This window comes from Bubalus kerabau, chromosome 9, assembly GCF_029407905.1.
Source record: "Bubalus kerabau isolate K-KA32 ecotype Philippines breed swamp buffalo chromosome 9, PCC_UOA_SB_1v2, whole genome shotgun sequence".
Taxonomy (NCBI): domain Eukaryota; kingdom Metazoa; phylum Chordata; class Mammalia; order Artiodactyla; family Bovidae; genus Bubalus; species Bubalus kerabau.
Genome location: NC_073632.1, coordinates 16928512 through 16951717, shown reverse-complemented (window position 1 = coordinate 16951717; position 23206 = coordinate 16928512). Strand labels below are relative to the sequence as shown.

At 38.4% G+C, this 23206-nt stretch overlaps 1 protein-coding gene across 1 annotated transcript in view; it reads right to left on the bottom strand.

Moving 5' to 3' along the window:
* Window positions 1-23206, bottom strand: part of COL19A1 (collagen type XIX alpha 1 chain) — a 447290-nt gene that overhangs the window by 214497 nt on the left and 209587 nt on the right. The window contains exons 13-14 of the mRNA XM_055534763.1: window positions 12666-12719; window positions 10435-10470 (exon numbers count right to left, since the gene is read on the bottom strand). Of these exons, the coding sequence (XP_055390738.1) occupies window positions 10435-10470; window positions 12666-12719 (90 nt within the window). The remainder of the gene's footprint in view (window positions 1-10434; window positions 10471-12665; window positions 12720-23206) is intronic.

The window sequence follows — 23206 nt, the reverse complement described above, 5'->3', positions numbered from 1 at the left end:
TTTTAGGAGTTTCATAGTTTCAGCTCTTATATGTAAGTCTTTAAATCTTTCCAGTTAATTTTTGTGAGTGGTGTAAGATAGGGACCACTTCAATCTTCGGCATGTGATTATCCAGTTTTCCCCCAAATCATCTGTTGAAGAGACTGTGTTTTCTCCAGTGAGTATTGTTGGCTCCCTGATTGAGTATGAGTTGACTGTATACGCATTGTTTTATTTCTGGGCTCCCAGTTAAGTTCCAGTGGTGTATGTGCCTATTTTTACAACAGTTAACATACTGTTCTGATTAATACAACTTTGTAATACAGTTAGAAGTCAAGAAGTGTGATGCCTCCAGCCTTATTTTTCTTTATAAGGACTGCTTTGGCTCTTCAGGATATTTCATGATTCCATAAGAGTTCTAGGAGTTTTTTTCTATTTCTGTGAAAAATGCCATTAAAATTTGGATAGGGATTGCACTAGATCTATAGATGGCTTTAGGGAGTATGAATATTTTAACAATATGATTTCTTCCAACTCATGAAGACAACATATATATTTATTTATTTGTGTTTTCTTCAATGTCTTTTACCAAAGTCCTGTAGTTTTCAACACACAGATCTTACTATTTCCTTGTTTAAATTTATTCCTAGAATGTTATTGATGCTATTGTTAACAAGATTGCTTTATTTCTTTTTCAGTATTTTGTTAGTGTACAAAAATGAAACTGACATATCCTTCAGCTTTCCTGAATGTGTTTACTAGTTCTAAGAGTTTGTTGCTAGAGGCTTTGAAATTTTCTATATAAAAGATCATAAAATCCGCAAATAAAGTTTTACATTTTTCCTTTCTAATTTAGATGTATTTTATTTATTCTCCTTCCTTAATTTCTCATGCTAAGACTTCTAGTATTATGTTGAATAGGAATGGGAAGAGCAGGCACACTGCTCTTATTCCTATTGCTGTTGTTCAGTCACTCGGTCAAGTCTGACTCTTTCTGAACGCATGGACTGCAGAACCCCAGGCTTCCCTGTCCTTCACCAACTACTGGAGTTTGCTCAAACTCATATCATTCGAGTCAGTGATGCCATCCAACCATCTCATCCTCTGTCCTCCACTTCTCCTTCTGCCTTCAATCTTTCCCAGCATCAGGGTCTTTTCTAATGAGTTGGGTCTTTACATCAGGTGGCCAAAGTATTGCAGCTTCAGCTTCAGCATCAATCTGTCTAATGAATATTCAGGATTGATTTCTTCTAGGATTGACTGGATTGATCTGCTTGCAGTCCAAGGAAATCTCAAGAGTTTTTCCAAACACCATAGCTTAAAAGCATCAATTCTTTGGCACTCAGCCATCTTCATGGTCCAAATCTCACATCCATACATGACTACTGGGAAAACCATAGCTTTGCCTAGACAGACCTTTGTCAATAAAGAAACTTCTCTGCTTTTTAATATGCTGTCTAGGTTGGTCATAGCTTTTCTTCCAAGGAGTAAGCGTCTTTTAATTTCATGACTGAAGTCACCATCTGCAGTGATTTTAAAGCCGAAGAAAATAAAGTCTGCCACTGTTCCACTGTTTCCCCATCAATTTGCCATGAAGCCATGGGAGGAGGCCACAATCTTAGTTTTTTGAATCTTGAGTTTTAAGCCAGCTTTTTCACTCTCCTCATTCGCTTTGATCAAGAGGCTCTTTAGTTCCTCTTCACTTTCTGCCATAAGGGTGGAGGCATCTGCATATCTGAGTTTATTGATATTTCTCCTAAAAATCTTGATTCCAGCTTGTGCTTAATCCAACCCAGCATTTCTCATGATGTACTCCGCATAGAAGTTAAATAAGCAGGGTGACAATATACAGCCTTGACATACTCCTTGCCCAATTTGGAACTTTGTTCCATATCCAGTTCTAACTATTGCTTCTTGACCTGCATACAAGTTTCTCAGAGGCAGGTAGGGTGCTCTGATATTCCCATCTCTTGAAGAATTTTCCACAGCTTGTTGTGATCCACACAGTCAAAGGCTGTAGTCTAGTCAATGAAGCAGAAGTAGATGTTCTTCTGGAATTCTCTTGGTTTTTCTATGATCCAACAGATGTTGGCAATTTGATCTCTACTTCCTCTGCCTTTTCTAAATCCAGCTTGAACATCTGGAATTTCTCGGTTCATGTATTGTTGAAGCCTGGCTTGGAGGATTTTCAGCATTACTTTGCCAGCAGTTGAAATGAGTGCAATTGTGTGGTAGTGTGAACATTATTTGGCATTGCGTTTCTTTAGGAATGGAAAGAAAATTGACCTTTTCCAGTCCTGTGGCCACTGCTGAGTTTACCAAATTTGCTGGCATAGTGAGCGCAGCACTTTCACAGCATCATCTTTTAGGATTTGAAATAGTTCAGCTGGAATTCCATCACATCCACTAGCTTGTTCGTAGTGATGCTTCCTAAGACCCACTTGACTTTGCACTCCAACATATCTGGCTCTAGGTTAGTGATCACACCATCATAATAATCTAGGTCATTACGATCTTTTTTACATAGTTCTGTGTATTATTGCCACCTCTTCTTAAAGTCTTCTGCTTCTGTTAGTTTCATACCATTTCTATCCTTTATTGTGCCCATCTTTGCATGAAATGTTCCCTTGGTATCTCTAATTTTCTTGAAGAGATCTCTAGTCTTTCCCATTTTATTGTTTTCCTCTATTTCTCTGCATTGATCACTGAGGAAGGCTTTCTTATCTGTCCTTGCTACTCTTTGGTGGGCTGCCGTCTATGGGGTCGCAGAGTCGGACACGACTGAAGCGAGTTAGTAGCAGCAGCAGCAGCAGCATATAGAGTATCATGTCATCTGCATAATGACTATTTAACCTCTTCCCTTCCAATTTGGATACGCTTTATTTCTTTTTCTTGTCTGATTGCTGTGACCGAGTCATCCAAAACGATGGTGAATATAAGTAGTGAGAAGGGGCTCTCTTGCTTGTTTTAGAATGTAACAGGAAGAGTTTCCTCTTTTCACTGGTAAGTACAGTGTTGGCTGTGGGTTTGTCATAAATGGCTCTTATTATGTTGAGATATGTTCCCTTTATACCCACTATGGTGAGAGGATTTTATCAAAAGTGAACGCTGAATTTTATCAGATGCTTTCCTGTGTCTATTGAGATGACCATGTGGTTTTCGTCTCTTCCTTTTCTAATGTGATATATCACACTGGTTGATTTGAGCATGTTGAAACACTCTTACGACTCTGGTATTTGCCCAACTTGATCATGGTGTATGATTCTTTTCAAGTATTGTTGGATTCGATTTGCTAACACTTTGTTGAGGATTTTTGCATCTATCTTCATCAAAGGTATTCCCCTATAATTTTCTTTTTTTTGTAGTGTCTTTCTCTGATTTTGGTATCAGAGTGATGGTGGCTTCATAGAATGACTACAAGAGTGTTCCCTCATCTTTAATTTTTTTGCAATAGTTTAAGAAGGATGCTTATTTGTATACAAATTCTTATTTGTATATTTGGTGGAATTCCCCAGAGACCCATCTGGTCCTGGACTTCTGTTTGTAGGAAGTTCTTTTTTTTCCATTACAAATTCTATTTCACTTCTAGTGGTCAATCTTTTTCAAAGATTTGTTTCTTCTTAACACAGTTTTGGAAGGTTGTATGTTTCTAGATACTTGTTTATTTCTTAATAGGTTGTCCAATTTGTTGGCATATAACTGTTCACAGCATAATGTTATTTTTGTTTGTTTTTCTGTGGTATTTGTAGTTTTTTTTCCTCTTTCATTTCTTTTTTTGATTATTTGGGTCCTATCTCTCTTCTTGATGGTGAACGTGGCTAGAGATTTGTTGATTTTGTTTAAAACAAACACCCAGCTCTTAGTTTTATGGATATTTTCTATTATTTTTATCTCAATTTATTTATCCTTCTGATATTTATTATTTCCTTCAACTATTGACTTTTTTTGTTCTTCTGTTTATAATTCTTTCAGGTGACAGTTTAGGTTGTTTATTTGAGGTTTTCTTGTTTCTTGAAGACAGCCTGTATCACTACGAATTTCCCCATTAGTACAGGTTTTGCTACATCTGCTAGATTTTGTAAGACTATGGTTTCACTGTTGTTTGTCTTGACTGATTTCCTGTTTCATTTTATCGTTGATCCATTGGTTTTTTCATAGTGTGTTTTTTAATCTCCATACTGTTTTTTTTTTTTTTCTTCTTCTTCTTCTTTTCTTTCTGTGGTTCATTTCTAGTTTCCTACCACTGTGGTCAGAAAAGATGTTTGAAATAACCTCTACCCTTTTAAATTTGTTGAAACCTGCTTTATGTCTTAGTATGTGGGAGAATGTCCCACGTACACTTGGAAAGAATGTGTATTCTGGGTTTTTTGGATGTCGTTTCCTGTAGATATCAATTAAGTCCAGCTGTTCTATTGTGTCATTTAGGAGCTCTGCTGCCTAACTGAGTTTCTGTCTAGAAGACAGGTCTCTGAGGTCAGTGCAGTGTTTAAGTATCCCACTATCATTGTACTCCTGTTGCCTTTTCCTTTTATGTGTGTTATTATTTGCTTTACATTACATTATTTGCTTTGTATTACATTATTTACATTTAGGTGCTCCTACATTGGCATATATGTTCAGTTCAGTCACTCGGTTGTGTCCTACTCTTTGCGACCCCATGGACTACAGCATGCCAGGCCTCTCTGTCCATCACCAACTCCCAGGCTTACTCAAACTCAAGTTCACTGAGTTGGTGGTGCCATCCAACCATCTCATCCTCTTTTGTTCCCTTCTCTTCCTGCCTTCAATCTTTCCCAACATCAGCGTCTTTTACAAAGACTCAGTTCTTTGCATCAGGTGGCCAAAGTATTGGAGTTTCAGCTTCAGCATTTGTCCTTCCAATGAATATTCAAGGCTGATCTCCTTTAGGATGGACTGGTTGGATCTCCTTGCAGTCCAAGGGACTCTCACGAGTCTTCTCCAACACTACAGTTCAAAAGCACCAATTCTTTGGTGCTCAGCTTTCTTTATAGTCCAACTCTCACATCCATACATGACTACTGGAAAAACCATAGCTTTGACTAGACAGACCTTTGTTGGCAAATATGTTAATGAGTCTAATATCTTCTTGTATGGATCCCTTTATCAGTATCTAATGTCATTCTTTGTCCTTGTTATTCACTTTGATTTAAAGTCTATTTTGTCTGATGTGAGTATTGCTATCTTTGGCTTTTTGTTGCATTCATTCTCATGAGATATCTTTTCCCACCCCCTCATTTATCAGTATAGCATCTTTAACCCTAAAGTGAGTCTCCTGTAGCAACATATTGTATATACTCGTTTTTGTTTTTTTTTTTTTAATACAACCTTTGAGTCAATGTCTTTTGATTGGAGCATTTAGTCCATTCACATTTAAAGCAATTACTTATAAGATGTATTTGTTGTCATTTTAAACCTTATTTTCTAGTTGATTTTGCAGTTCTCTTTGTTTCTTTCCTTTTGTGGTTTGATGGTTTTCTCTTGAGTTAACTTGAGTTTCTTTCCTTTTGGAGTTTTGTGAATCTGTTGAATGTTTTTGATTTGTGGTCATTCTGGCTTTCAAGTACGTTAACCCAGAATTATATCTGCTTGCATTAGACTGATAGTTGTATAAGTTCAGGCATATTCTAAAAAAAAAATCTAGTCTTTACTTCCTACTTCTGCATTTTGTGATTTTTTATATCCTATTTTACAGTATGATGTTTATCTTTTTGCTGTTAACTGTAGTCCTAGTTCGGAGAAGGCAATGGCACCCCACTCTAGTACTCTTGCCTGGAAAATCCTATGGATGGAGGAGCCTGGGAGGCTGCAGTCCATGGGGTCACTGAGAGTCGGATACGACTGAGCGACTTCACTTTCACTTTTCACTTTCATGCATTGGAGAAGGAAATGCAACCCACTCCAGTGTTCTTGCCTGGAGGATCCCAGGAATGGGGGAGCCTGGTGGGCTGCCATCTATGGGGTCACACAGAGTCAGACCCGACTGAAGTGACTTAGCAGCAGCAGTAGTCATAGTTGCTTTAATAAAATATTTATTGTTTTAAATCTATGTACTAGTTTCTTCAAAAGATGTTTAGTCATTTTTTTTTTTAATTGGCCTATCCTATTGTGGTTTTATCCTTTCTTATGTATTCTTGCTTCTTTTCTATTTAGAGAAGATCTTTCATTGTTTTTTAGGATAGACTTAAGCTGTATTCTTGTAGTTTTTGCTTGTCTGAGAAATTCTTTGTTTCTCATTCTAAGTGATAATCTTAATGGGGGAAGTATCCTAGGTTGCAAGTTTTCCCCTTTCAGAACTCTGAATATATATTGCCAAAAGTATATTCTGGTTTGCAAATTTTCTGTAGAGAAATCAACCTGTGGGGGCTCCCTTGTAACTGACTCTTTGTTTTTCTTTTCCTTACTTTTGAATTATCTTTAACTTTTGTCATTTTAATTATGGTATATTTTGGTGTGGGTCTACTGGGTTCATCTTGTTTAAGACTCTCTCTACTTCCTATACCTGGATATCTGTTTCCTTCTTTAGGTTTGGAAAGTGTTCAGCCATAATGTCTTCAAATACATTTTTGATCTTTTTTTCCCTTCTGGGATCCCTATTGTGTGTAGGTTGGCATGCTTGAAATGATTCCACAGATCTCATATGCTGCTTTCATTGTTTGCTTCCTTTTGTCTTTCTATCTGTTGTTCTGATGGTGTTATTTCCATTATTCTATCTTCCAGATCACTTATTTGTTCTTCTGCATTATTTAGTCTGCTTTCAGTTCTGTTTTTCTCTCAGCAATTAAGTTGTCTAATTTTGATTATTTCCTCTTTATAGTTTCCAGTTCCTCGTTACAGTGACCTGCATTTCTATTGAAAATCTTTCTTGATTCCTTTAACATTTTTATTACTTTTTTCAACTCAGGATTATTATTAGGGGATTATTTTTAGGGGATTTTGCTTGTTCTGTTTGTTGAGAGTAGTTCCTTTGCTTCTTCATTTTACTGACACTTCTGTGACTCTACAAATTTAGAAGAAATAGTTACTACTGTCGTCTTGAGGGCTGTTTTTATGTGGGAGCATCCCTATATAGACTATGTGAGTCTAATATCTTTGTCTTGAGAGCTGTCTCTGTTAGGGATGCCTGTCACATCTTCACCCAGAGTGTGCTGGCCGTTATCCCCTTGATAGAGGTTATGACTGCTTTTGTGTAGAGATCCTGCACTAGATGTTGGGCAGCGCCTCCTCTTCTCTCTGTGACTGTCACAGCCTTGTTGGGGATTGGGTTTACTTCCCAGTTGTTGCAGCATAAGCCCTGAAGTTTGTGTGTGAGAAGGCTCTGCTGCTCTTGAGTTTGTGCTCTGTAGCAAGGAGATGAGTGCTGAAGCAAGAGAAGCTCATATGGTCACAGCGATGTATGCACCACCTCGCAGGCATCCAAGGTTCTGCTTAGAAGCAGCCCATGCTGCATTCCTTTCTCTGTTGTGTTTGTCCCTGACCTAGTGTAAGGCTGGCCCTGTGGATCAGGGCATTGTGGCTGCAGAAATTGAAGTGGCTGAGCTGCCACCTGAGACCTGAGCTGCCTCTTTGGTAGGGCTTTCCCAGGGCCTGTCCCCCTAGATTCTAGCTTCAGGCTTTGTATGAGCTGGGTGGAACTGGAGCACTTCTGCTGGGAAAGGAACCATTGCAAGCTTCTCCCTAGGGCTCGTCCACTGGAGACATGTGATTCTGTGGATTATGTCTCTCACCTGATGTGCATGCCAACAAAGTCTGCTGCTGCAGGACTCTCTGATCCCACATGTCTCTGCTTTGACAGCGCTGATTATGGGCTCAGATATCAGCCTCTTCCCCATGGTGTGTGTACTCACAAAGCCTGCCAGTGGAGCTGTGCCCTGCCATGAGCAGACTAACAGTGGGCTTTCTAATGGTAAATCCACACCCTGCCATGTGTGTGCCAACAACAGGCTCTGCTCCCAAGTTGTTGCAGTAGAAGCCCTGAAGGTTGCATTTGAGAAGGCCCTTAAGTTTGTGCTCTGTCCCAAGGAGGTGAGTGCCGAAGCAATAGAGACCCACGTGGTCACTGTGAACCTATGCACCATTTATGCAGGCACCCACGGTTCTGCTCAGAAGCAGTTCAAGTCACATCCCTTTCTCTGTTGTACTTGTCCCTGACCTAATGTAAGCCTGGCCTGGAGGTTAGGCCTGGACTACACTCCTGCCCTCTGGGCTGCTTCTGCACATCTAGACTGAGTCCGTTCCCAGGGTCCATCCACAGAAGCCCAAGTTTCAGCAGCTGTCCACTCAATGTACTAGCAGCTCCACCTGAAGGACATATAAGGTTGGAAAGTGCATTGAGGTGGCAGCCATCAGAGCCAGTCTCTCTCTGTCCCGACAGCTAACCAGCCAGCACATGCAGACTCCTCATGGGCAGAGTCCAGGCCCCTCCAGATCCTCTGTCTGGCCAAATGGACCTCCCAGCCAGTGAAGGGGGTTCCCAAGGGGAGAGGTCATCTGTATGGACTTTTCTTCTTTCACAGCTCCCTCCCAGGGGCACTGGTCCTGTTCCAATGCCTTTTTGTTATCCTACCAGTTATGTGGGGATCTTTCTTGCAGCTTTGGCTGTGTAAGAGGTCTTCTGCTAGTTTTCAATGACAATTTGACCACATGTAGATGTCTTTTTGATGTGTTTTGGAAGATGGTAAGCTCCACATCCTTCTAATTCACTCTCTTAACCTCCCACTTTGGAGTCTCTCTCATATCTTTAGATAAGTATGAAAATCAGCTTGTACTCCTTTAGTGTCTGGCCGCTGAATAGTGCAAAGAGACATCTAAAGGGTGTTACTTGGCAGAAAGACGTCAGTTGTCACTTGACATTGACATAGTCCAATATAATATTCTGGCTGAGGGGCCAAATTTGCTTATCAGGCCAAATGATACAGACAGATTGCATTTTAGTCTTCAAACACAAGTTGCAAATGACTGTGTAATCAGATAACTACATGGAATGATTGAGCACATAACTCAGTTGAAGAAAAATAAACGTGATTTAAATAAAATGCTGCTGCTGCTGCTAAGTCGCTTCAGTTGTGTCCGACTCTGTGCGACCCCATAGACGGAAGCCCACCAGGCTCCCCTGTCCCTGGGATTCTCCAGGCAAGAACACTGGAGTGGGTTGCCATTTACTTCTCCCATGCATGAAAGTAAAAAGTGAAAGGGAAGTAAATCACTGCCAAATAATTTAAGAAATAAACTCCACAAATTATAAAAAATTGAATAATATGCAGTTAAAACCTCCTTTCAAATAGTTTTTATTCCTATCTTGAAAATCAAAGCTTCAAGCACAGAATTCCACACTAAATTGAATTTGGCTATTCCTAAGAAAGTCATTTGTTTGTTTCCTTAGATTTTCCATTTATGAAGAAATATTTGCATTCTAAGTGAGCACTGCAAAGATTATTTGTGTAAGACAGTATTAATATAGTGTTCAGAATGATACTTTCAAGTACAAAGATAAATATAAATGTTATCAAAGCCACATAGCCTTTGCAAGTCCTGTGCTGCCCAAATGGGAGGATCCTCATCCAGATGCTAGAAGATTTCTTTAAACTTGGTCTTCTACGATCAGCATAGGTCTCAGGAAACTGATGATTTAAATTCTTAATTTATGTCATTAGCTAATATCAACATAAAATTTGAGAGGCCTCAGGCTACACATGATCTTAGTTAAACATCTTTCTTCTTTTCCATTAAGCTTAGTGTCATTCTCAGACCAAATCTTTAACTTAAATGAGAAACCTTAATGGCCTATGAAGAAAATCTATAACAGCAAATTGTATCCAAATATGAAAGCATTACGTATTTATGAAATGTTTAATAAATGATGAACCATTTAATTGAGAGCAATGCCATTATGTGGACATTATAAACTTTTCTCATAAATCTGTCGCTGAACTATCTCTATTTTATCATTTTCAAATCTTAGAAGCAACTCACATAGGAAAAAGCAATGGACTTGAATGGGTTTTTGAGAATGTAACAATCAGTTTAAACAGGTAGCTATTTTTACACATTGGGTGATTATAGTTTATTCTTTTATAGTTTTTAGAGTAAGAAGAACTGTCTCTGCTTCCATTAACTTTAAATGTCATGTTAAGAATGTATAATCAAACTTGAAGGGGAAAAATTATGAACCATATGGAGGGTGGAGAAAATTGCTTAGGTTAAGTACTGCTTCCAGACTTTTCCAGTGGCTACCTGCATGACCTCAGGTTAAGCCCTTCACTGCTGTGGGTAGAAGCTCCATCTTTAAAATCTGGAGGTTTGCTTAGATCTACTTTGAAGTCACTTTCAGTTCTCAAAATATCCAATGGCTTAAATTCTGGTATAGTCACGATGTACTGTGAGCAGTAAACAGGGTAACATATTTCAGTTATGAATTTTGACTTCAAAAATACTTACAGTTAGGGCTGGTGGTCCTGGCGGTCCCATATCTCCCTAAAGGATGAAAGAAAAGCTGCAATTACCAATAGTCCCTTCTTGCCCACATATTTACAAATTTTAAGAATGGATCAAAGCAATATCTAGATAAATCTGGATGGAAAGAAAACTAGAATTTTATCTTGATAAAAGTGTCTTCACAATGAAAAATTTATTACATGCTTTTAGCTATCATGATATAAAAATCACCTTGTGCATCCCCATGCTTTCTGCAGCAGCAGAACTTGTTTTGAAAAGCTAAAATAATCTAATTTCTATTCTTTTGTCTACTAATCCAAAATTAGAAAGAGTATCTCTTCAAATATGGTTACTTGCCAATGGAGCAGCTGGGAAATGTCACAATGACAGATTATATTTCTGACAAAGTTAGCACAGTAATAATAACTGGGTCAGCAAAAATAATAAGTGGGTCTCCCCATTTCACGCCTCCAGCAGCCCCATTGCCTCTTTTAAAGCTTTGCTGAACTGGCCTTGCACTTGCGAACACTTGTAAGAGGCTTTGCCTATAGTCATGAAATTTTAAATACTAACGTTGCTTTGCTGACCATTACAAATTACCAGGTAGATATATTGAAAAACTATTCAAAATCTAAAGAATATGGTTAATCTAAATGTTTATTATTTTTCAATTTATAAATATGTCACCTATATGCTTTATTGTGTCACCGTATGTGTTTATTTCATGGGAAGTCTTGGTCATTAAGATCAAGCATCACAGAGAGAGGCCAGACGGGGTAGGGAATTAAGAGGTGCAAACCAGTATGCACAAAGTAAATAAGCTACAAGGATATATTGTACAACACAGGGAAGATAGCCAATATCTTATAATAGCTTTAAATGGAATATAAGCTATAAAATTTTTGAATCACTATGCTGATTCAAAATGAATCACTATGCTGATCAGTATACACGAAACTAATAAAATATTGCAAATTAAACTATACCTCAATAAAAAAAAGGGGGGGCTTTCCTGGTGGCTCAGAAGGTAAAGGATCCGCCTGCAATGCAGGAAACCCTGGTTCAATCTCTGGGTTGGGAAGATCCCCGAAGAAGGCAATGGCAACCCACTTCAGTATTCTTGCCTGGAGAATCCCATGGACAGAGGAGTCTCATGGGCTACAGTCCATGGGGTAGCAAAGAGTTGGACACAACAGAGCAACTAACATTTTCACTTTTTCAAAAGGTAAGTCTTAGAATGTTAAATTTGACAATTAGAGACCCTCCATCTCATCAAATCTCATTTTGTAGATAAATATATTGAACCCCAGAGTGCTGATGGTGAATTAAATAAAGTTATTGCATAAAGAAAAAAAAATCAAGTATCACTGCCATAACCCCTCTTCAAGTGGACATTATGGAACCAACACTGTGGCAGGGGCCACTGGATACTGTATTCTCATGTGGGAGGATCTCTACAACATTCTCTTTTCTCATTTAACAAAATCACCTGAAAAGTGAAGACTTAGCCTTGTGTAATCATTATATTGGGAACAACTGAAGAAAAATAACCAATAGTTGTTAAAGAACATTGATGAAGTTTAAATCAGTCATTGGGGAGCAATTTGCAGCCAACTTTATTGCAAAGGTAAATACTGGAGATGGACAAAGATTTCTAAATATGTTGGGAATGAAGAACAAAATACAGTGCAAAATGCCCATATGTACAACTGCCATCAAACTAGTCACTCAATGACCTGCTCAAAACAACTCTTGCTTTTACTATCTCGTACTTTTCTTTTCAAGGTCCCTGCTGATAGGCCACTATAAAATGACATGAGAAATTGTGGCAGGAAGAGGGGCATTCAGATTAAGACTGAGATGCACAATTAACCTCTTTCCCCACACAGGCCACCTGCTTCACCATGGTAGCATCTCAGTGCTACTGGCAAAGTTCCCCAGCGCAGGACATAGCTGCGAATTTGTGATGGAATGAATACCTAATGGTGCTGAGCGAGGGAGAAAAAGGGGAAATCTTATAAACACAAATTACTGTTGACTAGCAATACTGCATTTAGTCTCTTCAAACTAATTGAATGAACCAAAAGGCTTTTCTTGTTCAGTTTTTTTTTTTAAACATAATAGCCTTTGGTTAATTTTAACAAAATTACATTTTGGCTGTTAAACAGATCAGTGAAAAGTCACTGCATAGGTTCTCAGGGTTTTCTTGAGAAAAGACTGGGTAAATACTGTACCTTTTCTCCTTTTGGGCCAGGTGGACCACGAGGACCCGAGTCGCCTTTCACACCCTGTACAAAGAACACACCCGATGTGATTTCTATACACAGTTCACAGAAAGCTTCAATTTCTAACAAGTCACTAGTCAAAATTTAAAATCATAATTTGCTGTACTCCCATATCCCATTCTTCAGTGTGTGGTATAGAAAAACTGGCAGTAAAATGATATACAACATCTGTACTGTGGTGGGTACAGATACATTAAGTCAGTGCGAGGCCGCAGTACTGCATATTAGCGCAATTTTGCTTCCTGCTAAAATTACATTAATTCACCATCTGGGAGAGCATCATCTAAAGATCTATATGAGCTTTTAAGTATCCACTTTGGCTTAAATTTGTCGATCTTGTAAATACCTCTGATTTAGCATTGATTTGGCTTTTTTAAAGCTTGCCCCTAAAATTCAAGGTTTAAATCAAAAACATTTTTGTCTCTATGGAGAAATCTAATTGGAGGGGAAAAGGGATGAAGAATATATTGTTTTCCCATCCCTCATAAAGTTGGAGCTAAAATGCAGTCTCTCTCTTGTTTTAAAGCCTGGTTTGTTTCTCTAATTCTTATTTCTTTTTTTTTACCTGGATTTATAAAGACAGCAGTAAAACTATATAAGACACAGCATATCTGATAAACATATTCATGAGTCTTCTGGACTGTTGGGTGTTTTAGTGGGTATATGGCTGATCTGATTCAGAATTTGACAGCTGTCAGAAACACCACAATAGATTTCACTGGAGATCAGTGCTACAGCTGAATGTTTTCAGTGTAAACAGGAAGAAAAGACAGACATGTCCTATGTGGTAAATAGGAAAAATACTTTTTCTTAACACACTGGATGAGGGAAGAACAATAACAGAAAAAATATTCTGAAGCCACACAATGTACAATAAATCCAGGCATCCGTTCCCAATTGAGGAATCCAGCTCTTACTGCTCTGACATTTTACAGCAAATAAACAATGCCAAATGCTATCACTTGTAGCTACCCAATATAGAAGCTGATGATGAATTTAAAGGAACAAAAGAAAACCAGATATTTAAAATAATCTTGTAAAATTTATCTTGTGAAAACTGCAATCTGATACTTTAAGAAAAACATTTAATAGATGAAAATACCTAATTGGTTAAAAAAGAAAAAACACTTTTGTGGTTGCATAAACTCCTTCATGGATAAAATTCATAGCTATGCTTTCTTCCTTTATTACCTCTGGGTATTTATAAAACAAAGATGAGTGAAGAATTAAATTATAATTGAAATGTGATATTCTCTTATTATTTGAAATATCCATTCCTTCCCATATCAAGCAACACATACTCTGTTTATACATGCCTCTGGAGTAAAACTTGGCACCAACATATTCTGAACACTTGCAGAAAGCAAATGACCATTTCTGTGAATCAAGTCTGTTCTTAGTTCACGCGTCCATTTATTCAGTGGACATTCATTGGGTACCCTTGGTGCAGTCACCACTACAATCATCAGACCTGCACCGCCCAATATGTAGCCCAGGGCCACATGCAGCTTCTCATCCTTGAAATGTGGCTGGTCTGAATGGGGATATGCCATGAGTGTAAAACACCATTGGGTTTTCAACATTTGGTACAAAGAAATGAATGTACAGTAGCTCATTAGTAATTTTGATGTTGGTTATGTATTGAAAAGGCTTCCCTGGTGGCTCAGAGGGTAAAGCATCTGCCTGCAAGGCAGGAGACCTTGGTTCGATCCCTGGGTCAGGAAGATCCCCTGGAGAAGGAAATGGCAACCCACTCCAATACGCTTGCCTGGAGAATCCTGTGGACGGAGTAGCCTGGTAGGCTACAGCCCATGGGGTCGCAAAGAGCTGGACACGACTGAGTGATTTCACTTTCACTTTTATGTATTGAAAAGATAATGTACATATGAGATTAAATAAGATATATTATTAAAATTCTTTTCACCTGCTTCTTTTTACTTTCTAAAATGTGGCTATGAGAAAGTATAGCATATTTATATTTGCTTGAAATTATATTTAAAATCTATTATATACACATAATATTATATACTATATATTTTATTTATATTAGATAGTGTTATTTAGAGACATTAAAAAAAGAACAAGAAGTTCAAAAAGACTCTCATTAAGCAAATCTGAGTCAGGTTCCTCTGAGTCCTCTCCTTGACTAGGCCTCAACCCTGGCCCCTGTCCATCGATGGCCTGTCTGGCCCAGTTTTAGCAAGAATCTTGTTAACTTAATTTAGAGAGAATCCCCCAGCCTTGATGTCTGTTCTTGGCAATATTCCATTCAATGACCACCTCTCTCTATTCCTTGGCTATAAATCCCCACTCATCCTTGCTGTATTCAGAATTGAGGCCAATCTCTCTTCCCTACTGTAATACTCGTATTGTGATAATCTTGACTAAAAACTCATCTTTACCATTTTAGGGCTTCTCTGGTGGCTCAGAGAGTAAACAATCTACCTGCAATGCAGGAGACCCAGGTTCGATCCTTGGGTTGGGAAGATCCCCTGCAAAAGGAAATGGCAACCTACTCCAATATTCTTTTTTAGGGAATTCCATGGACAGAGGAGCCTGGCAGGCTACAGTCCATGGGGCTGCAAAGAGTCAGATACAAGTGAGCGACTAACACTTTCACTACTTTTTCACCATTTTAGAAAGTGTCAGAATAATTTTTCCCTTAGCAAAGTCAGATTTCCTGCTGCAGCGGAATTCATGGTGTCGAGGAGGGTGACTGACAGTGACCAGGTCCACAGGCTGAGTGTGCTGAGTGCAGGGCAGTGAGGGTAGCAGCTGGAAATGGGCTCTGTGTAGAGGGAGCGTTGTATAGGATCCAGCCTTGCACCGGTCCTGGGAAACAGTGTTGGGGGAGGTTAAGGGACCAGCAAGCACAACAGCCCCCGGATGGAAGGAGTGTCATGAGCAAGTGAGGAGGTGAGGAGTGGGACGTGAACTCAAGGGTAGTCAGGGGTCATGGCACATAGAGAACTGTAGGCTGTGGAGAGAAGGCAGGGTTTTGATCTAAGAGCAAGGGGAAGGCATTTAGGGTTTGACGGTGTTTCCCAAAAAAGAGAGTTCTGGCTACAACATGAAAACAGATTGCAGGCAGCAAGAGCAGAAGCAGAAAGGGGCTCTCACAGCTTTGCAGACAAGAGAACAAGATGGCCAGAAGTGGGAATGGAGTTGTAGAAATGCTGGAGGTGGGCCCTGGGAAAGGAGGGACTGAGGCTGGTTTGTACTTGGCTTCAGAACTGGCTAGGAGGCTGGGCTGTTTACTAAGCTGAGAAGTATACTAAAGAGGGATCTCTTCTCTTCATGTTGGTAGAACATCATCAGCGGGGTGGCGGGGGGAGGACATGAAGAAAGAAATAGCTGAGAAAGACAGTGAATATTCATTTCTGCAACAAATATTATGGAACATCTATACACATGTGAGACAGAGCCCTGTATTACCATGAACAGATGAGTAGGAAGAAATTATTATGAAACAATATTCAGGAAAATGATTAACTCTGGAGTGGGCATGGCATTATGTTGAGTTCTGAGTACATTCTACAATTCATAATCATCATATATGTTACACATTACAAAAATACTATTTGAAGTATAAACTAGTACATTAAATATTTTCAACATTCCTACCTGACAGACCAACTGTAATTGCAACTTCTGGAGAAGGGACTTACTTGTTGATGCATCAAGCAAGTACTTGAACTATCCCTGGTTCAATCATCTATGGTCAGGGACAGTTCAGTTATGACCCCATGAACCACAGTACGTCAGGCCTCCCCATCCATCATCAACTCCCGGAGTCCACCCAAACCCATGTCCGTTGAGTCGGTGATGCCACCCAACCATCTCATCCTCTGTCATCCCCTTCTCCTCCTGCCCTCAATCCCTCCTGGCATCAGGGTCTTTTCAAATGAGTCAGTTCTTTGCATCAGGTGGCCAAAATATTGGAGCTTCAGCTTCAACATCAGTCCTTCCAATGATGAATATTCAGGACTGATCTCCTTTAGAATGGACTGGTTGGATCTCCATGCAATCCAAGGGACTCTCAAGAGTCTTCTCCAACACCACAGTTCAAAAGCATCAATTCTTCGGTGCTCAGCTTTCTTTATAGTCCAACCCTCACATCCATACATGACCACTGGAAAAACCATAGCCTTGACTAGACGGACCTTTGTTGGCAAAGTAATGTCTCTGCTTTTTAATATGCTGTCTATGGTCAGGGACAAGGTGTGGTAATAAAGCAACCAGCCACAGGCAGACGTAAACACTGAGGGCTATGATAAATGTGCCAGCAGGCGTGAAGGGGGCAGGTCCCGGAGATGCTTAACTCTCCTGGAGATGCTCATGACTTCAGACATGTGGAGTGTTCAGAAGAGTCAATAAAGGATTCATGCATTTTTTTCAAGTAAGTTATTTAAGTTTCCCTATAAAACCTGGGTCTCCTGCATTGCAGGCAGACGGTTTACCGTCTGAGCCACCAGGGAAGCCCCATAAAATAGGTATAAGTAATAGTTGTCTTTATGGAAACAATCTAAATGTCCATCGACAGATGAATGGATAAGATGTGGTACATATATATAATGGAAGACTCCTCAGTCATAAAAAAGAATGAAATAAGGCCATGTGCAGCAATATGGATGGATATAGAGATCGTCACACTGAGTGTAGTTAAGTCCAAAACAGAAAGACCACTACCGTATGATGTCACTTATATGTGAAACCTAAAATATGACACAAATAAACCTACCCATGAAACAGAATCACAGACATAGAGGACAGACTGGTGGTGGCCAATGGAGAGGCAGCTGGAGGAGGGGGGGTTAGCAGATATAAGCTTTTTATATAGAGAATGGATAAAAAACAAGGTTTTACTATATACACAGAGAACTATATTTTTATGATAAACCATAAGGGAAAAGAATATATATAAAAAAGAATGTATGTATGCATATAACTGATCACTTTGTACAGCAGTAATTAATAGAACATTGTGAATCAACTGTACTTCAATAAAAGATAATATCTGTCTTGAAAAGTTGTTCTGACACTCATCTGTTTAAAAATACTTGGCACATCTAAGGTACTTGATTAATGTTGCTTGTGCTTTTCAAGCTGAATTCCAAGGGATACTTAATTGTTCTGTCCAGTTTTGTAGTCAGTTTGATGGACATGTAACAACTGTCCTTTAACTCACATAGAATAAAATGCAATTGGGAAGTACTGCACTCATCAAGCCTCTACTTTTGTCATTGGCCACTGAAGTGCATCCATGGAGCTCATGCAGCATGTTGTTAAGGTCATGGCATCATACCAGACTCTAAGAAGCAGATCAGTCATGCTTTTCTCAAGTGTGATTTTTCTCCTCATGTGACACTAGAGTTGCTATCAATGGCTATTCAGTATTGGAGGAAAAAAGACATAGCACTCACCATAAAGCATACAGAATCGAATGAAACAGACTCTGAATTTAATAATGAATAAGACAGGCATCTATTACCACTGTTCTCTATAAAATGTTTGTATATAAAGATACTCAAAAGCACAGTAGTGGGCTCCATATGTTACGAGAGGCAGGTACTCTTATCCAAATGCAAGATGAACTTACTTACAAAACAGAGACAGATTCAGAGACTCGCAGACATAGAAAACAAACATGGTTACCAAAGGAGAAGGGGTGGAGGGATGAATTAAAAGTTTGGGATTAAAATATATGAATAGATAACCAACAAGGGCCTACTGTATAGCACGGGGAACTCCACTCAGTATCTTGTGATTACCTATAATGGAAATGAATCTAAAAAATAATATATATCTGAATCACTTTACTGGATACCTAAAACTGAGAAAGCATTGTAAATCAACCATATTTCAATAAAAAATTTAAATGCACAATGAAAACTGAAGGCCAGTATCACAACTAGAGTTATAAAAGCAGGTAGACTATGAATTAATTTTCATGGCAAGAGCTGCTTACTAACAGTATGTAGCATCTTTAAAGATCATTTGATACAAAGTAATGGTATTTGTTAAAAACATTTACCCATCTATTCATCATTTTCCTCATCCTCTATTGACTGCTGCTTTTTCCCTAGCAATGGTACCAGCTGTCGGCAGCCAATATTGCAGCTTTGTGATTCCAACATTTTTGTATTCAGTACACAGATTGCATTGGTGTAAGGAGATTAACGTGACAATTTTAGAAACATCAGATGCTATAATTCTGATAAGAGTTGTTTGAAAGACAATAATAAAGTTGCAGAGGAAGAGACAAAACTGAATGATTGAAATTCACTTTTCCAAGATTATATAACTCCACAATAAATGAAAAGATCTATCTATCTCTATATCTATTAGATAAAATGTGTTTTCTAACCCAGTTTCTAATAATAGCAAATGTTTATATAGCTCTTCTGTATGCAAGACTCTGACTTAAATGCTTTATGTTTGATGACCCCTTTAATCCTAAAAAACAAAAAACTGAGTTAAGTGCTTTTAATATTATTATTCCATTGTGCAAATGAAGAAATAGGCACATAGAGAATGAAGAATGTGCTAATTAGTACACCAGGTGGGCAGTGGCAGAGCTGGAATTTGAGCCCAGATTGTTGGTTTCAAGGATCACATTAACTTTATGAGATGCTCCCTCAAGTGTGTACTCAGATGCCAATGTTGAACATATCTCATGGTAGGTCACAGTCAAAATCATTTAATTATAAACTAGAATGTGTGAAAAGTCAAGGTCTTATATTTTGAAGGCTAAATTTTAGCAACTCAAAATTTTGACAATTTCAATGTTTGATATGCATTATTTAAACTATAAGGTAAATATGAGCCCAATATCCCAGTACCATGAGGATCAATCAAATTTCTCTCTCTCTCTCACATACACACAGTCAAGAATGCACTGAGAAAGATATTAAAGCAATTTTTTGCCCTAATGACTAAGAGTTGTTACTGCTGAACATGAAGGATGCTATACATTCTGCTTTTGCAAGACAGTCCCATGAGGCAGAGTACCATCTTGACCAACATGCAAGAGTGTCCCATTAAGAAAGCTGAACTGCTGCATACTTCCCTTTAAAGGAGGTTTACATTTTCCAAAGTGAGCTTGTCCACTATGTGGGAAAGCTGGCACAGAAGAAATTATTACCAAAAGGTACATCAACATATGTTTAATATATAAGAATAAAGACCATCAAAAGGCTCTGAATTCATTTCATGGGAATGTTAAATTCTTTTAATTTTCTCTGAGGTATTAAGTAGCTGCAGTGAGCTGACGTATTGAGTCTGTGTTCCAACAGAATATTCCTGAAATTATGATCTCCATCATGGCTTGACTTCAGTACAGACCGAGATAGCTCTTCTAATGCCTTTCATTCCCTAAGAATGTGTATCTACACTTATTGAAGGCAGAGTGAACTGTCTTAAATGCTGAGTGATTTTGGTTTGTGGAGTCAGTTTATTTTAGCATTGAAAAATAGACAATGAGAAATGTGGTGTGACTTAGCGGGGAAATAGACTTTTCGGTCAAACAGGGGTAAAGACTCACTTTACCATTTTCTAAAAGAAAATTTCTTACTTTCCTAAGCTCTATTTCTTTACTCTAAAAACAGGGATACTCTTAGCTCCTGCATTTTGTAGCCATAAAATTGAGGTAAGGATTGAATTTAAAATTCCTCATGAAACCAGTTTTTGAAGTATGGCACAATATTTTTTTTAATTTTATTTTATTTTTAAACTTTACATAATTGTATTAGTTTTGCCAAATATCAAAATGAATCCGCCACAGGTATACATGTGTTCCCCATCCTGAATCCTCCTCCCTCCTCCCTCCCCATACCATCTCTGGTATCGTCCATACCAACTCTGGGTCGTCCCAGTGCACCAGCCCCAAGCATCCAGCATCGTGCATCGAACCTGGACTGGCAACTCGTTTCATACATGATATTTTACATGTTTCAATGCCATTCTCCCAAATCTACCCACCCTCTCCCTCTCCCACAGAGTCCATAAGACTGTTCTATACATCAGTGTCTCTTTTGCTGTCTCGTACACAGGGTTATTGTTACCATCTTTCTAAATTCCATATATATGAGTTAGTATACTGTATTGGTGTTTTTCTTTCTGGCTTACTTCACTCTGTATAATAGGCTCCAGTTTCATCCACCTCATTAGAACTGATTCAAATATATTCTTTTTAATGGCTGAGTAATACTCCATTGTGTATATGTACCACTGCTTTCTTATCCATTCATCTGCTGATGGACATCTAGGTTGCTTCCATGTCCTGGCTATTATAAACAGTGCTGCGATGAACATTGGGGTACACGTGTCTCTATCCCTTCTGGTTTCCTCAGTGTGTATGCCCAGCAGTGGGATTGCTGGATCATAAGGCAGTTCTATTTCCAGTTTTTTAAGGAATCTCCACACTGTTCTCCATAGTGGCTGTACTAGTCTGCATTCCCACCAACAGTATAAGAGGGTTCCCTTTTCTCCACACCCTCTCCAGCATTTATTATTTGTAGACTTTTGGATCGCAGCCATTCTGACTGGTGTGAAATGGTACCTCATAGTGGTTTTGATTTGCATTTCTCTGATAATGAGTGATGTTGAGCATCTTTTCATGTGTTTGCTAGCCATCTGTATGTCTTCTTTGGAGAAATGTCTATTTAGTTCTTTGGCCCATTTTTTGATTGGGTCATTTGTTTTTCTGGAGTTGAGCTGTAGGAGTTGCTTGTATATTCTCGAGATTAGTTGTTTGTCAGTTGCTTCATTTGCTATTATCTTCTCCCATGCTGAAGGCTGTCTTTTCACCTTGCTAATAGTTTCCTTTGATGTGCAGAAGCTTTTAAGGTTAATTAGGTCCCATTTGTTTATTTTTGTTTTTATTTCCAATATTCTGGGAGGTGGGTCATAGAGGATCCTGCTGTGATGTATGTCAGAGAGTGTTTTGCCTATGTTCTCCTCTAGGAGTTTTATAGTTTCTGGTCTTACGTTTAGATCTTTAATCCATTTTGAGTTTATTTTTGTGTATGGTGTTATAAAGTGTTCTAGTTTCATTCTTTTACAAGTGGTTGACCAGATTTCCCAGCACCACTTGTTAAAGAGATTGTCTTTAATCCATTGTATATTCTTGCCTCCTTTGTCAAAGATAAGGTGTCCATATGTGTGTGGATTTATCTCTGGGCTTTCTATTTTGTTCCATTGATCTATATTTCTGTCTTTGTGCCAGTACCATACTGTCTTGATAACTGTGGCTTTGTAGTAGAGCCTGAAGTCAGGTAGGTTGATTCCTCCAGTTCCATTCTTCTTTCTCAAGATCACTTTGGCTATTCGAGGTTTTTTGTATTTCCATACAAATTGTGAAATTATTTGTTCTAGCTCTGTGAAGAATACTGTTGGTAGCTTGATAGGGATTGCATTGAATCTATAAATTGCTTTGGGTAGTATACTCATTTTCACTATATTGATTCTTCCAATCCATGAACATGGTATATTTCTCCATCTGTTAGTGTCCTGTTTTCTTTCACCAGTGTTTTATAGTTTTCTATATATAGGTCTTTAGTTTCTTCAGGTAGATATATTCCTAAGTATTTTATTCTTTCCGTTGCAATGGTGAATGGAATTGTTTCCTTAATTTCTATTTCTGTTTTCTCATTATTAGTGTATAGGAATGCAAGTGATTTCTGTGTGTTGATTTTATATCCTGCAACTTTACTATAGTCATTGATTAGTTCTAGTAATTTTCTGGTGGAGTCTTTAGGGTTTTCTATGTAGAGGATCATGTCATCTGCAAATAGTGAGAGCTTTACTTCTTCTTTTCCAATTTGGATTCCTTGTATTTCTTTTTCTGCTCTGATTGCTGTGGCCAAAACTTCCAAAACTATGTTGAATAGTAATGGTGAAAGTGGGCACCCTTGTCTTGTTCCTGACTTTAGAGGAAATGCTTTCAATTTTTCACCATTGAGGATAATGTTTGCTGTGGGTTTGTCATATATAGCTTTTATTATGTTGAGGTATGTTCCTTCTATTCCTGCTTTCTGGAGAGTTTTTATCATAAATGGATGTTGAATTTTGTCAAAGGCTTTCTCTGCATCTATTGAGATAATCATATGGTTTTTATTTGTCAATTTGTTAATGTGGTGTATTACATTGATTGATTTGTGGATATTGAAGAATGCTTGCATCCCTGGGATAAAGCCCACTTGGTCATGGTATATGATCTTTTTAATGTGTTGTTGGATTCTGATTGCTAGAATTTTGTTAAGGATTTTTGCATCTATGTTCATCAGTGATATTGGCCTGTAGTTTTCTTTTTTTGTGGGATCTTTGTCAGGTTTTGGTATTAGGGCGATGGTGGCAATATTTAAAACCACCACCACCACCACCAATGGAATAAATAACAGCATATGATTCTTTACCCCTACTCAACATTCAAAAAACTAAAAACATGGCAACCAGTCCCACCACTTCATGGCAAATAGATGGGCAAATAG